At 43.3% G+C, this 12,761-nt stretch overlaps 1 protein-coding gene across 1 annotated transcript in view; it reads right to left on the bottom strand.

Annotated features, from left to right (window-relative positions):
- Positions 1 to 702: 702 nt before the first annotated feature.
- The window catches only part of NT5E (5'-nucleotidase ecto), a 46,459-nt gene continuing 34,400 nt past the window's right edge, over positions 703 to 12,761 (bottom strand). The window contains exons 4-9 of the mRNA XM_064288785.1: positions 10,849 to 11,046; positions 9,777 to 9,931; positions 8,086 to 8,191; positions 6,642 to 6,791; positions 5,136 to 5,336; positions 703 to 2,844 (exon numbers count right to left, since the gene is read on the bottom strand). Of these exons, the coding sequence (XP_064144855.1) occupies positions 2,681 to 2,844; positions 5,136 to 5,336; positions 6,642 to 6,791; positions 8,086 to 8,191; positions 9,777 to 9,931; positions 10,849 to 11,046 (974 nt within the window). The 3' untranslated portion in view covers positions 703 to 2,680. The remainder of the gene's footprint in view (positions 2,845 to 5,135; positions 5,337 to 6,641; positions 6,792 to 8,085; positions 8,192 to 9,776; positions 9,932 to 10,848; positions 11,047 to 12,761) is intronic.

The raw sequence follows: 12,761 nt of genomic DNA, 5'->3' as shown, positions 1-12,761 counted from the left end.
CACCTGACCCAAGCCATGGTGTTTTCAATCACCTCATATGCATTCGAAAGCTGGACAATGAATAAGGAAGACTGAAGAATTGATGCCTTTGTATCGTGGTATTGGCAAAGACTGTTAAATATATCATGGACTGCCAAAAGAATGAACAAATCTGTCTTTGAAGAATTTCAACCAGAATACTCCTTAGAAGCAAGGATGGTGAGACTATGTCTCACATACTTTGGACCTGTTATCAGGAGGGATCAGTCCCTGGAGAAGGAAATCATGCTTGGTAAAGTAGAGGGTGAGCAAAGAAGAGGAAGACCTTCAATGAGATGGATTGACAGTGACTACAACAGTGGGCTCAAGCATGACAACGATCATGAGGATGATGCAGGACCAGGCAGTGTTTTGTTCTGTTATACGTAGGGTAGCTGCGAGTCGGAACCGACTTGACAGCACCTAACAATGACCAGTATGTTTCTACACATCAAATGTATGTTTCTGAACATCAAACCCAGAAAATTTAATAGTCTTAAAATATTCTTTACTTTTAATTTCTACCTAAAACCTGCATGCAGTTTTTTTGGGCATAGGGGGTGATCAAATGACAAAGGGTTATCAAGAGAAATTTTATCCATGAGAAATTGTCAAAGAGCTTTCTTCAGTCATATCTTATCAGGTTACAAGTGTTTGCCTGACAGAAGAAATAACTACTAAAGATCAGGGAGCGTATCATAAATTTTATTGTTTGGAATCTACAATTCCAAAGTGGTTCAAGGTCATTTTTCAATACCACTGCACAAAACATACACACATACTTAGAAAACTTAGAAGAATGTTTAAAAAATTGTGCTTCGATAGGATTTATCCTATTTTACTGGCCAAGCATAAAAAATGTATCCCAAATGAACGAACCTTTTTCAAGTTTTCAATTCTTACACTCTTACTGACACTTGTTTATAGCTCATCTGTATGTGCACAGAACCAAGGGCATTATTTTACTGCCACAACATTTGTAAAAAAAAAAAAAAAAAGGCTGTGAAGTTTAAAAGTATATTTTGTATCAAGAATACTTAATATTTGTAAATACTAAGAAACAAACATACCTCCGTTCCAGCTGCTGTTTGCTCACTATTTTTAAGGTGAAGGCTTGCATCTCTTGAATCACGTGATGCTGAGCAGACTCACAGGACATCATTACCCCCGTAAGCAAATATTTGTTCTTTGGGCATAAGTCATTTTATCAGTCTGGGTATTTCCTGAACATCCACTCAGAGGGGCCCACTCCCTCGACTTGAGAATTACTTGGAGTGATTGTCGGGATTTAGAGGCAGAGCTGACTTCAAACATTGTATGTATACCACTTCTTAAAATTAATGGTTGTCTCCCCTCTGGATTTTCTAAAACTTGATGTGTGTGTATGTGTTTGGTGTAACATGAATAAGTACAGTGCTAGTATTTTGCTGGGCAGGGGCAAGTGCAGCTGTAGAATTACAGCTCGTTATACAAAGTTCTTTTCTCATGGCACCTTCACTTTAGGAAGAAGGAAGGAAAGAGTACAGAGGCAGAGCTGATTAGACTCATGAGATTAATAACTGCTAACATTATGTGTCAGGCACTGCTGCCTACTTATCGAATACCTACTTAAAAAATCTAAATGTTCTTTTATAATGTGACTCTGTCCTGGGTGTCCTGTTTGTCCTTCTCTTTTCTCCCCGGCCCCTTAATTGCCTTTTGCAGCCTCTGGCCTTTCTCATTATCTGCTACACAAAGTTTGTTCCCTAACTCATCAAAGGCACCTGGGTGATGCAAGCGAGAACGCTACCCTGTGTTTTTTAAACACTGTAACAACAGGAGCTAAAAAGGCAAAAAATAGAAACCAGAAATAAAGCAGAGGCTTGTCATCCATGAGCTTGGGGCCATTGATAATTGTGAAAAGAGACTATTGAGTATCATTCTGAATAGCAATTTGATATGTTGAAAGAGTGCTGGACTCGAGGTCAAAAGACCTAGGTCCAAGTCTTGGATTTGTCACTTTTAGCTGTTCAGCCTTGAGCAAGTCAACCCTGAGCTTCAATTTCCTCATCTGTAAAATAACACTTGCCTTTCCCACCAAAGTAAGTTGTGGCATCTGTGTGCTTAAAGATCCCTTGTCAATTATAAAATTTTATGTAAACAGTTGTTTGCTGGATTAGAAAGGCCCTAAACCAAACCTAACCCGTTGCCATCAAGTTGATTCTGACTCAGCGACCCTATAGAATAGGGTTTGCAATGAACAGGTGGTAGATTCGAACTGCCCACCTTCTGGTTAGCAGCCGTAGCATGCTGTAGCTCTTAACCACTGTGCCTGCCACCAAGGCTCTAATAGAATGGGCCCAGAGGAAAAAAATGATTTCTGTGATTTTAAATAGTTAATACAATTTTATAAAAATTTGGATTTGTAAACAAAATATAGCTGTCCTTCCCCTCCTCATAAGGTTCTGTTTTAATTATTTCCCTCACTTTTTTGTCTGTCTCACTAAGTTGTTGACCTTGAGTGATGATGTCAGTCTTGTCTTTTTACAACACTGTAAACTTCAGCTTCTAGGAGCCTGCGAGGATGTTCTGTGCCATCACAAAACCAAGTCCTAAAATGCCGACTTGAACCTCACTTGAAAACAATGTAGTTTCACGCATTAACAGCAGGGAGAAGTTTTGGCTATTGGTATGAAACAAGGCTCACTGCCAAAAATAAAAGAGATACTAGAAAAAAGCTTCCTTGGCAATAACTTCCAGCAGAAAATTTGATCCGACCTTCAACTGCTGAATAAATTACTTTCATTTTTAAAATGTATTCAGAAACCACGTCGATATCTTGATCACCTAGAAAAATACATATGTTATTTTAACCACAGAAAAAGTATTAATTAACGTTGAGGGGGCACTAATGTATTTCTTTAAAGTCTCTTGTAATTATAAAAAGGAAGATATTCCTTTCATGAACAGGTGAAGTGTCACAGGAGACAAGAACAATAGCGATCATAAAAAAAGTGCAAAGAATTTGATTGCCTTTTCATGTTCCAGACGTGAAGTGTGCCTGTTGTTCACTATTGGATAACTGGGGAGAGAAGGAGGCCTGTCGGTCTCAGATGACTCAAGGAAGAGGTTGTTGACATAGTAGCCCTTGAACCACTCCGGAACAAGGGCATTAGGGAACTGGGTCAAGAGCAATTAGTTGAGAGATAAAAGTGGCTTCCTTTGCTCAACTGCTCAAGAATTATTTTTGCATAATTGATGGTGGGACACTGGAGGCTTTGTTTCCAAAATGGAAGACAGATGACTTACTAATTGCCTATAACTACAACAAACCCATGGGGACCCAAGAGAATTTCATCCTAGAAGTATCACTCTAATACTTGAAAAAGAACTCTTCTCTCTGCAGTGGTTCTTACTCTGGCTGTATATAAGATTCACTGGAAAAGATTTTTAAGAATATCGGTGCCTGGGCTCTTCCCCGGCTAGTTAGATTAGAATCTCTTAAGGGTTGGGGCCAAAGCATGGGTATATTGTCTTTAAAATGCTCAACCAATCATTCTAATGTACAGCCAGGATTCCAAAACCCATCCATCTGGGGTTGGTTGAGCAGAACAGTGCCAGGCGATGCCTTCGTCAGCCTCTTCATCTCAAGAGGATACCCAGGACATCCTCTCAAGCCTGCCCTTCTGTCTTCTATCATGGAGTGAGCAGAAGTAGCCAGCCCCTTCCTTTGGCCTGGCTCTGCCCCCTACCCTTGGAATAAGCAGCTAAAGTGGCAGGCCCACCATGATAAGGCTGAGGAAGAACCTGCCTGAGTTCCCTCCTGGAGGTGTGGGGAAGCCATGCATGTGTCTTGTAAGCAGCTGGGGAGAGGAGCGGGAAGTGTGGCGTATGTCAGTGGAGTTTGTGTACAAGAGGTGACTCTAAATTGGTTTTCTGAAAATTAGGTTGGAGTATAATGACAATACTGCTGAAAATATCAATTGGGTCAAGTATGGCTGTTTTTATAATTTGCTGCACTCCAACCCAATGTACTGAAAGGTGGCACATCCCATCTACTCCTAGCTGACCTATTCACACTGAAAGCTTCTTCCAAAAGGAAAATTTAGATGATTTACCCTGCAGGTTTTTCACCTCCAACCTAAAATTCTAGAGGGTTTTTTTTAATAATACAGGTAGTCACCGACTTATGATGGAGTTCTGGTGACTCCGCAGTAAGGTGACTCTGACATAAGTAGAATACCTAATTTTTTTTTTAGTTTTCATTATTATTGCCTTTTATTATTGGTATCTTTATAAATCTATATTTGTCTTTGGGGGTTGGAAACATTACATATAAACTTACAGATCTATTATAACATTGTATGTAGCACTTATTACTAATGGTAAGATTAAAAAAAAAGATGGTCGTAAGTGCATTTCGTCGTAACTCGAGTATGTCGTAAGTTGGGAACTACCTGTATTTTTTGTGTTTTTGGTGAAAGTTTATACAACCAATTAGGTTACCATTTAACTGTAAGGGGGGGGCAAAATGCATTTCTCTAAAGCCCCTTGTAATTATAAAAAAAAGATGTTCCTTTCATAAGCAGGGATAAACCGTCAGAGGAGACAAGAACAAAAATTGTTCAGAGACATTGGTTACATTTTTCACAATGTTTTAACATTCTCATTGATTCCCTTCTGTATGTTTCTGGAAGTAATCTGGTTTCCCTGTTCCCTTATCCTTTCATCTTTGCTTTAGAGTAATTGCGGACCATTTGGTCTCATATAGATGATTTTTTAAAGGTTTGTGGTACTCTAAAGGGCAATTTTTATGTAAGCACAAAACTGATTTATATTTCACAATTTAAACAGCTCCTTATATGTATTTAAAAGAATTGTCAAATAGTTTTTACTGAAAACTTGTTGCCCTGAGGTTGGATGGATGGGGTGCATGCCAGGAAAGGGGCATACACTCCCCAGTGCTGTGCTGCTGTTTTCCAACAAGGAAAGCAGGAGTGGAGTTAGCAACGTTGGGACAGGGTCTGGTTTCTGGCTGTGCCCTTATGGACGCCATGAGTAACTTCCCCTTCTTGGCCTAGTTCTGTGGTTCCTGAGTACCTCTGAAGTAAGGGGAAAGAAGAGGCACATGTGCTTACCAGCGTCATGTTTTAGTAATTCATCTTTTATCATCTGGAATGAGTCTCCACCATTGGCTAGGAAGCTTGGGAGGATCACATTATATACTTCATCCATTTTGAGAGGCTCATAAGTGGGCACTCGACACTTGGTGCAAAGAACATCTATGCTGACCACTCTGTTCCCAGGTTTTCGGGAAAGGTCATACACCACGTGGATTCCTAGTAGGAAAAAAACAACTCCATATGTTTTCACTGGTTCCAAAGGGAGACTTCTGTTATCAACAAAGGTGTTTTGGCCAAGATCTAGAATTGAGGCAATGGGCTTGATTTTCATTTGGTTTGCGCTTGAGTGACATTTCATCAAGACAGCTGAGGTAACTTTGCAGCTACTCTTATTTTGGTTAGGTTTAACTTTGTGTCCTTCAGGGAGATCTGGGAACCACTAGAAGGGAAGCTGGCTCTGGCCCAGAATGGGGGAGGGGTGACTATGTGGGGAGAAACCACATCTCTTTTTCCTCTTTACAATTCTGATTTAATTGGTTCCATAACCTGGTTCAAGTACTTTGGAAGCAAGAAATAAATGACAAGCACAGAACATTTGTTAAAATTTTGAAGATGACTAAATAGTAATAATTTGGGACTGGCCAACTTTCACAAGGCATACAGCTACCCAGTACTTTGATGGAACATCAGAACTCTGCTGTTGCCTTGACTTCCTCCTGGAAAAATGCAGCCAGTCAGTCCCAACAGCAAGGTGTTCTGTAGAGGGCACACTTGACTCTGCAAAGCAACTACGGTCAAGTGGGACCACCATCCACAGCTTAAAAAAAAAGAGGCCAGAATATGATTTCAGACTAAAATAAGATTATACCTTAAGGATTATTTCACTCTACTGTGGAATTAAATATTGACAAAAATGTTTCAGTAGCACTTGGCACTTTGTGAAACATGTATTTTTATTCAGTTTTCACTGCAACCTGTGTGGTAAGCAGGGCAGGTTTTCTTCCTGAGATGAGAGAGGTTGAAGACCTGTCCAGATTACAGTGGAACTGGGACCAAGTGTTCCAGAGACCCTACACAGCCCAATTCCCAGAAATCATCCTTGTTAATACTGATTGGACACCACATTCCTTTGGGCCTCTGCATGGTTCCAGGCAATTAGAAATAAAACAGATAAGGGATTTTTTTTTTTTTTTAAAACAAATACTGAATGTTTAACCAGCTAAGATTTTAATAGAAACTAGCTCTCAAGGCATCTGACCTGCTTAGAATTTGCAGAGCCAGCCTCTCCAGAGGGCCATCTGACATCCACATTAGATTTGGCAAATTCACTCATTGCTAGGGCTTTGGAGATTTGACCCTGACCTGACCTCAGTGGATCTGGGAGTCTACAGCCTTTGAAAGGCTGTGCATTTGTCTTGGGTGACAGCTAATTTAAGCAAATCTGGCCATCGAGGTCCTGCTGAGGGGAACTGAGCTAACCAGCACCTAGGACAGGCTGGCCCCCCAGCACAGGTGACTTACCTCCCACCTGCAGGAACTCTCCAGTGGACTGGCCATAGCGGTGGACACTGTGTTCAAAGGCCTTCTTCAGGGTAGAGCCTTTTAATTGGACCAGGTCAAAGGTACCTCCAAAGGGCAATACAGCAGCCAGGTTCTCCCAGGTAATTGTGCCTGAGGATAGTCACAGATGAGGCAAGAAGGAAAACAGGAAAATGCTTACCCTAAGCTCAGTGTCCTTGCAGGCTGGAGAAGGAGGTAATGTGGAAATAATAAACCAAACCAGTTCCTATTAAGTCCATTCGGACTCATGGCGACCCCATGTGTGTCAGAGTAGAACTGTGCTCCATATGGTTTTCACTAGCTGATTTTTTGGGAGTGCCACACCTTTCTTCTAAGGTGTCTCTGGGTGAACTTGAGCTTCCAACCATTTGATTAGCAGCTGAGCATGTTAACCATTTGCATCACCCAGGGAAATGGGGAGACTGAGAGCAGCACCGGCTGTGTGGAAATTGTTCCTGACATTTAGGGAAGGAATGGATTCAAGAGGCCTCTGGCCCTGCCCTCCACCTTTGGGAAAGATGGCGAAAGCTTATAAATGGTGTGGCTCAAAAATCCACTATGCTCCACCTCAGATCACCTGGCTTAAGGCTAGATCTCCAGTGGGTTGTTAAAAATTGCTCATTTCCTCCAGGCAGGCAGTGTGTCCCTGCCACCTGTCCCTGATACCTGATAATGAGACAAGCTTGGGGGTTAAGCTGATGAGGGCTTCAAGAGTTCTTGAGTATCTGTCTTTTCCATATGATAGAACCTTGTTTCTGCAAATACACTGTTGTTAGGTGCCCTCAAGTCGATTTTCAACTAGTAGTGACCCCATGTGATAGAGTAGAACTGCCCCACATGGTTCTTCTAGGCTGTGATCTTTATAGGAGCAGATCACCAGGTCTTTCTCCTGTGGAGTGGCTGGGAGAGTTCGAACAACCAGGCTTTTGGTTAGCAGCTGAGCGCTTAACCATTGTGCCACCAAGCCTCCTTGCAAATACACTAGAATAACAGTGGAATCCAGTGGTATGTGTTTTCCAGCACAGAAGCCTAGATATTTTTTTTTTCTCTTCCCAGATGCCAAGGTGGAGGCTGTCAATATTTTTCATAAATCAGCAACAATTAGTTTTTGGCTTTATGAGTCAGAAATTTAGATCAAGCTTGGATTCCATTAATCCTAGCTACTGTCTCTATGTGCAAATGCCTACAAGAATACATAAGCATGAGTGTGCCCTTTCAGTTAGGCACTGGGCTTGAGTAGCAGCTAACCCAAACTCAGAGAGCTGACTCTCTGGTATGTGGCTGGCAGCAGAGATGAGCTGAGGCTGCCCATGGACAGGGGAATGGTCAGGGCAGGGGGCCTAATGAGAATGCAGGGCCACAGTGGGAAGACAGTGAATGAGGATCCCAAGTCCAGGGAACATACCGTTGTTCCGCTCGTCAATGGGCGACCGAATGCCGCCTCCATTGATAATGCACATGGACACGTGGTTCCAGGTCATTTCATCCGGGTGTCTAATGTTGTTGTTAATCTGCAACAGTGGCACAAATTTACATGAGTTATTCTGAGTTTTCTTCCTCAGATAACTTCTAGAAATTTAGGTTGGTGGTTTCATTCCACCCAGAAGTGCCTTTGAAGAAAGGCCTGGTGACCTACTTCCAAAAGATCACAGCCACGGAAAACCCTATGCGGCACAGCTCAGCTCTAGTCTGACATATATGAGGTCACCATGAGTCAGAATCAACCCAATGACAACTGTTTTTTTTTTTTTTTAATTGAGGAAATGAAGCTGTTTTTCTCATGCCTCTGTGTTCCCAGAGATTTCTCGAGTACAATTAGTAGGAACTAGCTTTATGTTCTGAGAAGCAAAAATATGATATTGTGACCAGTCCTGTGTCAGACTCTCAATTGGCTGTTTGTTATGTTTCAGCTCTTAAAACAGGCATCTTTTAGCCCCTTTTTCCTAAGACCCCTGTACACTCAGGCCATCGAGTCTTAGGGAAATGTCCTGTTATGGTGGAGCCTTGGTGTCCAGTCAGCACTGCTCCTCCATAGGGTCCCCAGGGCAGGCTGTACTCCATGCTTGCAGCTCAGGGCAGGACCTAAAGCCTGTTCTACTCCAGACATTGTGTCAACGAGAACCCTGGATTCCATGTTTGGCCCCCCAGTCAATTCCCAAGCTGCCGATTTTGGAAGCACAGAGACAGCCTTCCGGGGTTCATTCTCACTTTTACAAAATTTTTACAAAAATATGTTTAATTACAAGAAATATATGAATACATTCTCACAAAAAAAAAAAAAAAAAAGAGCAAAAAGCAAAAGTTCTCTTACACTTGAAGAGAGGCAAGCCCTGTGAAGAGCCTGGGTGTTTCCTTCCAGACCTACTCTATACCTTTACATACCGAATTCTCTTTAGCTACTTCTCTCACACTGACCGCACCATGCTGAGAAGTAGGCACTGTTCTCACCTTGGAAAGCATGATCACTATGACTGAGCATGGCCTGTATTTCAGGCACCGTGCTGGGCACTGACAAAACAAATCCCTGGGCTTTGAGCAAGTGGAACTGGTGAGTCCGACCTTGCAGACCTGGGCACAGCATCACCCGCCAGGGGCTACCATGGCTGATCTGCCCATACAAACAGAAGGGCGCTTTTTGTGGGTGATACTGCTCAGCCACAGGATTTATTTTCGTCATTATAACTGCATGTTGTATTTCTATGCTTGTAAAGGAGATTCCAGTCACACTAAGCCTAGGTTTTCTGGAGCCAGTGGGCAAACTGGTGAAAAACAATCTTGCCAAGTTAGGCTCAAGCAGATGTGTTTTAGCTATTATGTCTACGTTAGGATCAGAGTAGCAGAGTTTGTCTGTGTGCTCTGATCATCTTACAAAACGAAAGCAACATCTGAAATCTAGACATTCCAGACCAACACCCTCAGGATAAAAGCTTCAGTTCTTGTAAAGCAATAGAATGAGGATCACCTGAACTAGCTCAGGTACCTTCCCAAGGCACTAAGAATCACCAATTCTATAACTATCAGTTCTTTCCTCCTTGTGTCCTTCCTGCCTCCTCCCCTTCCTCGCTGGGCACAGGCCTGTTCCTGAGGATGACTTACCATAGCATCACAAATCAAATTGCCCATGTTGCATTCCCTAAAACGGCACGACTGAGTGGAGCCATCCAAATAGACAATTGTTTTTCCCAATTCCTGGGTAGAATAATTATCTAATTTTATCCTCCATTTGTTAATGGCTGCTTTTATGCTTGGATCTAGGTGGGAAAAAAAAAAAGCCTGCAGTTAAAGCAGATATCACACTGGGCTAAATTCTGTAGAAGGAATCGAATACCACCTAGCTTACTTGCTGTGGGTACACATTTACCATATATGTGCACGTTTTGGGTTTGCCTTCAAATTCCCTTAGGAACCTCTATATCCTAACATCACCTCAGAACATCTGTAGGACAGCCACTGGGACAGCAGTGCTGTGGTGGTGGGGCCTATGAAAGGCCCAGTGGCAGGTGTACAGGGCCTGCCTGCTGAGGTTCTGCTGATGTTCTGCTGGTCTGTGCTGTCCCAGCCCCCTCCCCTCCAGCTATTGAGAGGCCTGTGTTGTGCTCATTCTTCCCAGATCTGATCATGGAGCAGGTACAGAGAGAAGGGTAGAAGTGTGTTCATGCATACCATATGAAAATGGACGACATGAAATGAAGTTTTTAGTCAGCGACCCAGACAAAAAAGTGTGATAGACACTGATAGTCCAACTTCATTTGATAAACAGAGACCCATAGAGACTGGGCAACGTGTCCAAGGCACACTGCTCTTAAGTGGTGGGACCAGGATTTGAGCCTGGTTCTGCCCAGTTTGAATCCCTGGGCTTTGATAACCAGCTCTCCTCCAGACATGGGCTGAGTGGCTGCCCCATGCTTGAAGAAGTTTGTAAAAGGAAGAAGCAGCAGAGACACACAGTGTCTGATGCTGCGATGTCTCGAGAAGCAAACGGGGATTTTTGGCCTCTGGGTATGTTTTCAGTCTCTGTGTCCACGAAGAGGGTAAGCGCAAGTGACAGGAGAAGTTCTTCAGAAGTTTTATAGCCTTTTCCTGAAACATTAAAAAAAAAAAAAAAAAGGGAAAAAATCCAGCCACCTAAGTTTTGGATTGGTGGAACAGTTCCCTAAATTCCACATACCTTCAGGAATGCTACTGTTTAGAAGAATGGGATTTCCATGTGAAGTGATGACATTTCCTTTTTCATCAAACTCAACCTTCAAATAGCCCAGGTATTTTCCAAAAGCATAGGCCTGGACCACAGGAACCTGCCGGCCATCATCGGAAGTGACTATGAATGGGTACTTCCCAGCAGGCACCTCTTTGGAAGGTGGAGTGCCTGAAATAAAAGAGCCAAAGCTGATCAAGTCTGCCTTTGTATGCACGGGCTGCAGGCCAGCAGGCCACTGGCCAGATGACTGTGAAATTTAAATTGATGGTTTGCCAGCTGCTGCTCTACATAGCTGGTCTTTCAGAGCGCTGCCCAGACATTTGTTAATTTCCCAGTCCCCTTTTGGCACACAAATCCTTCCACTCTCAACACAGCAGGCATTTACTAAGCTCTTGCTAAGTACAGGGCACTGTGCTTGGTGCTGTGGGGACACAAAGATGCAAGACTGCTAAGATTATCCTACCTCCGTCCTGACCTGGGCTCCATTTTTACTAGCAGGGTGGTTTAGCCAGCCCACTTCATTTCACTGTACCTCAGTTTTCTTATCTGTAAAATGGGTGAAATAACAATTCCTATCGCACAGTGTTGTTGAGAGGATTAGAAAATATGGAAATTGTCAAGGATTTCATTTTACTTGGATCCACAATCAACACCCATGGAGGCAGCAGTCAGAAAATCAAACGACGTATTACATTGGGCATATCTTTGGCAAAAGACCTCTTTAAGGTGTTAACAGCAAAGATGTTACTTTGAGGACTAAGATGCACCTGACCCAAGCCATGGTATTTTCAATCACTTCATAGGTATGCAAAAGCTGGACAATGAACAAGGAAGATCAGAGAAGAATTGATGCCTTTGAATTATACTGTTGGTAAAGAATATTGAATATTACATGGACTGCCAGAAGAACAACAAATCTGTCTTGGAAGAAGTCCAGCCAGATGATCCTTAGAAGTATGGTGAAACTTTGTCTCATGTACTTTGCACCTGTTATCAGGAGGGTCACATGACCCGCCCCAGGCAGCCCTCACACAAGTCAGGTTTTGCCGACCTCTACCTCAGTGAGGGCCCCTGGGGAGAGCTGGGACCCACTTATCACCCTAAGGATGGGTGGCCTGTCACTGTCCTTAGACGTGTGCCTGGATGAGGGCTGGGAGCCTGGCCACGCAGGGAGCATGGGATTCTGGCCTCTAACCCCTTGGCACATTTAAGTTCTTTAATAAAATAACCCATGTCTGCACCCCTCCTTCGGACACACTGGGGTTTATATCTTACCTTCACAGAGACAGTGGCATAGCGTGGGCTATTGTGAATCAGAGACCATGGGCCAGGTGCCCTTGACCCACTCCCTCAGCCCACCCATGACAGTCCTTCCTATTAGACGTTTACAGAGGGCCCTGGGAATACACACCAGTTGTGAGAGTGTGCCAGAGACCAGGCCCTGGGCTATATTTCATTTAATTCTCCACCCATCCCAAGAGGCAGGTCTTCTCCCCACTTTACAGATGAGAAGGCTGATTGTCATAGGCAATACAACCGAGGTCACCCGGCTGGTATGTGATAGAGACCAGACTGAAAAGCTGTGTGGCACTAGAGCTTATGTTCACTCCACTACACCACATAGCCCATCATGTGCTGACCTCATAATGCCTGCAACAGCTAGCTGCCAACCGCCACTTACCAACAGCTGGTTGCCAGCTTCCACTTACGCAAACCCAGCATGTGCACCTTTGTGCCACAAGCTCTTTCTCCGCTTCTTTCTTCACCTAAGATGAGCCGGGGTGAAATGTTAAAAAGAACCCATTCCTGCCATGCTCCTATATCAAGAGCAGCTCTCTTTCCCTGTCCAGTTCAATAACCACAGGGCCAAAGTGCTGTAAATA

This window comes from Loxodonta africana, chromosome 1, assembly GCF_030014295.1.
Source record: "Loxodonta africana isolate mLoxAfr1 chromosome 1, mLoxAfr1.hap2, whole genome shotgun sequence".
Classification (NCBI taxonomy): domain Eukaryota; kingdom Metazoa; phylum Chordata; class Mammalia; order Proboscidea; family Elephantidae; genus Loxodonta; species Loxodonta africana.
The sequence above is the reverse complement of the archived record's forward strand: the minus strand, read 5'-3'. Positions and strand labels throughout refer to the sequence as shown.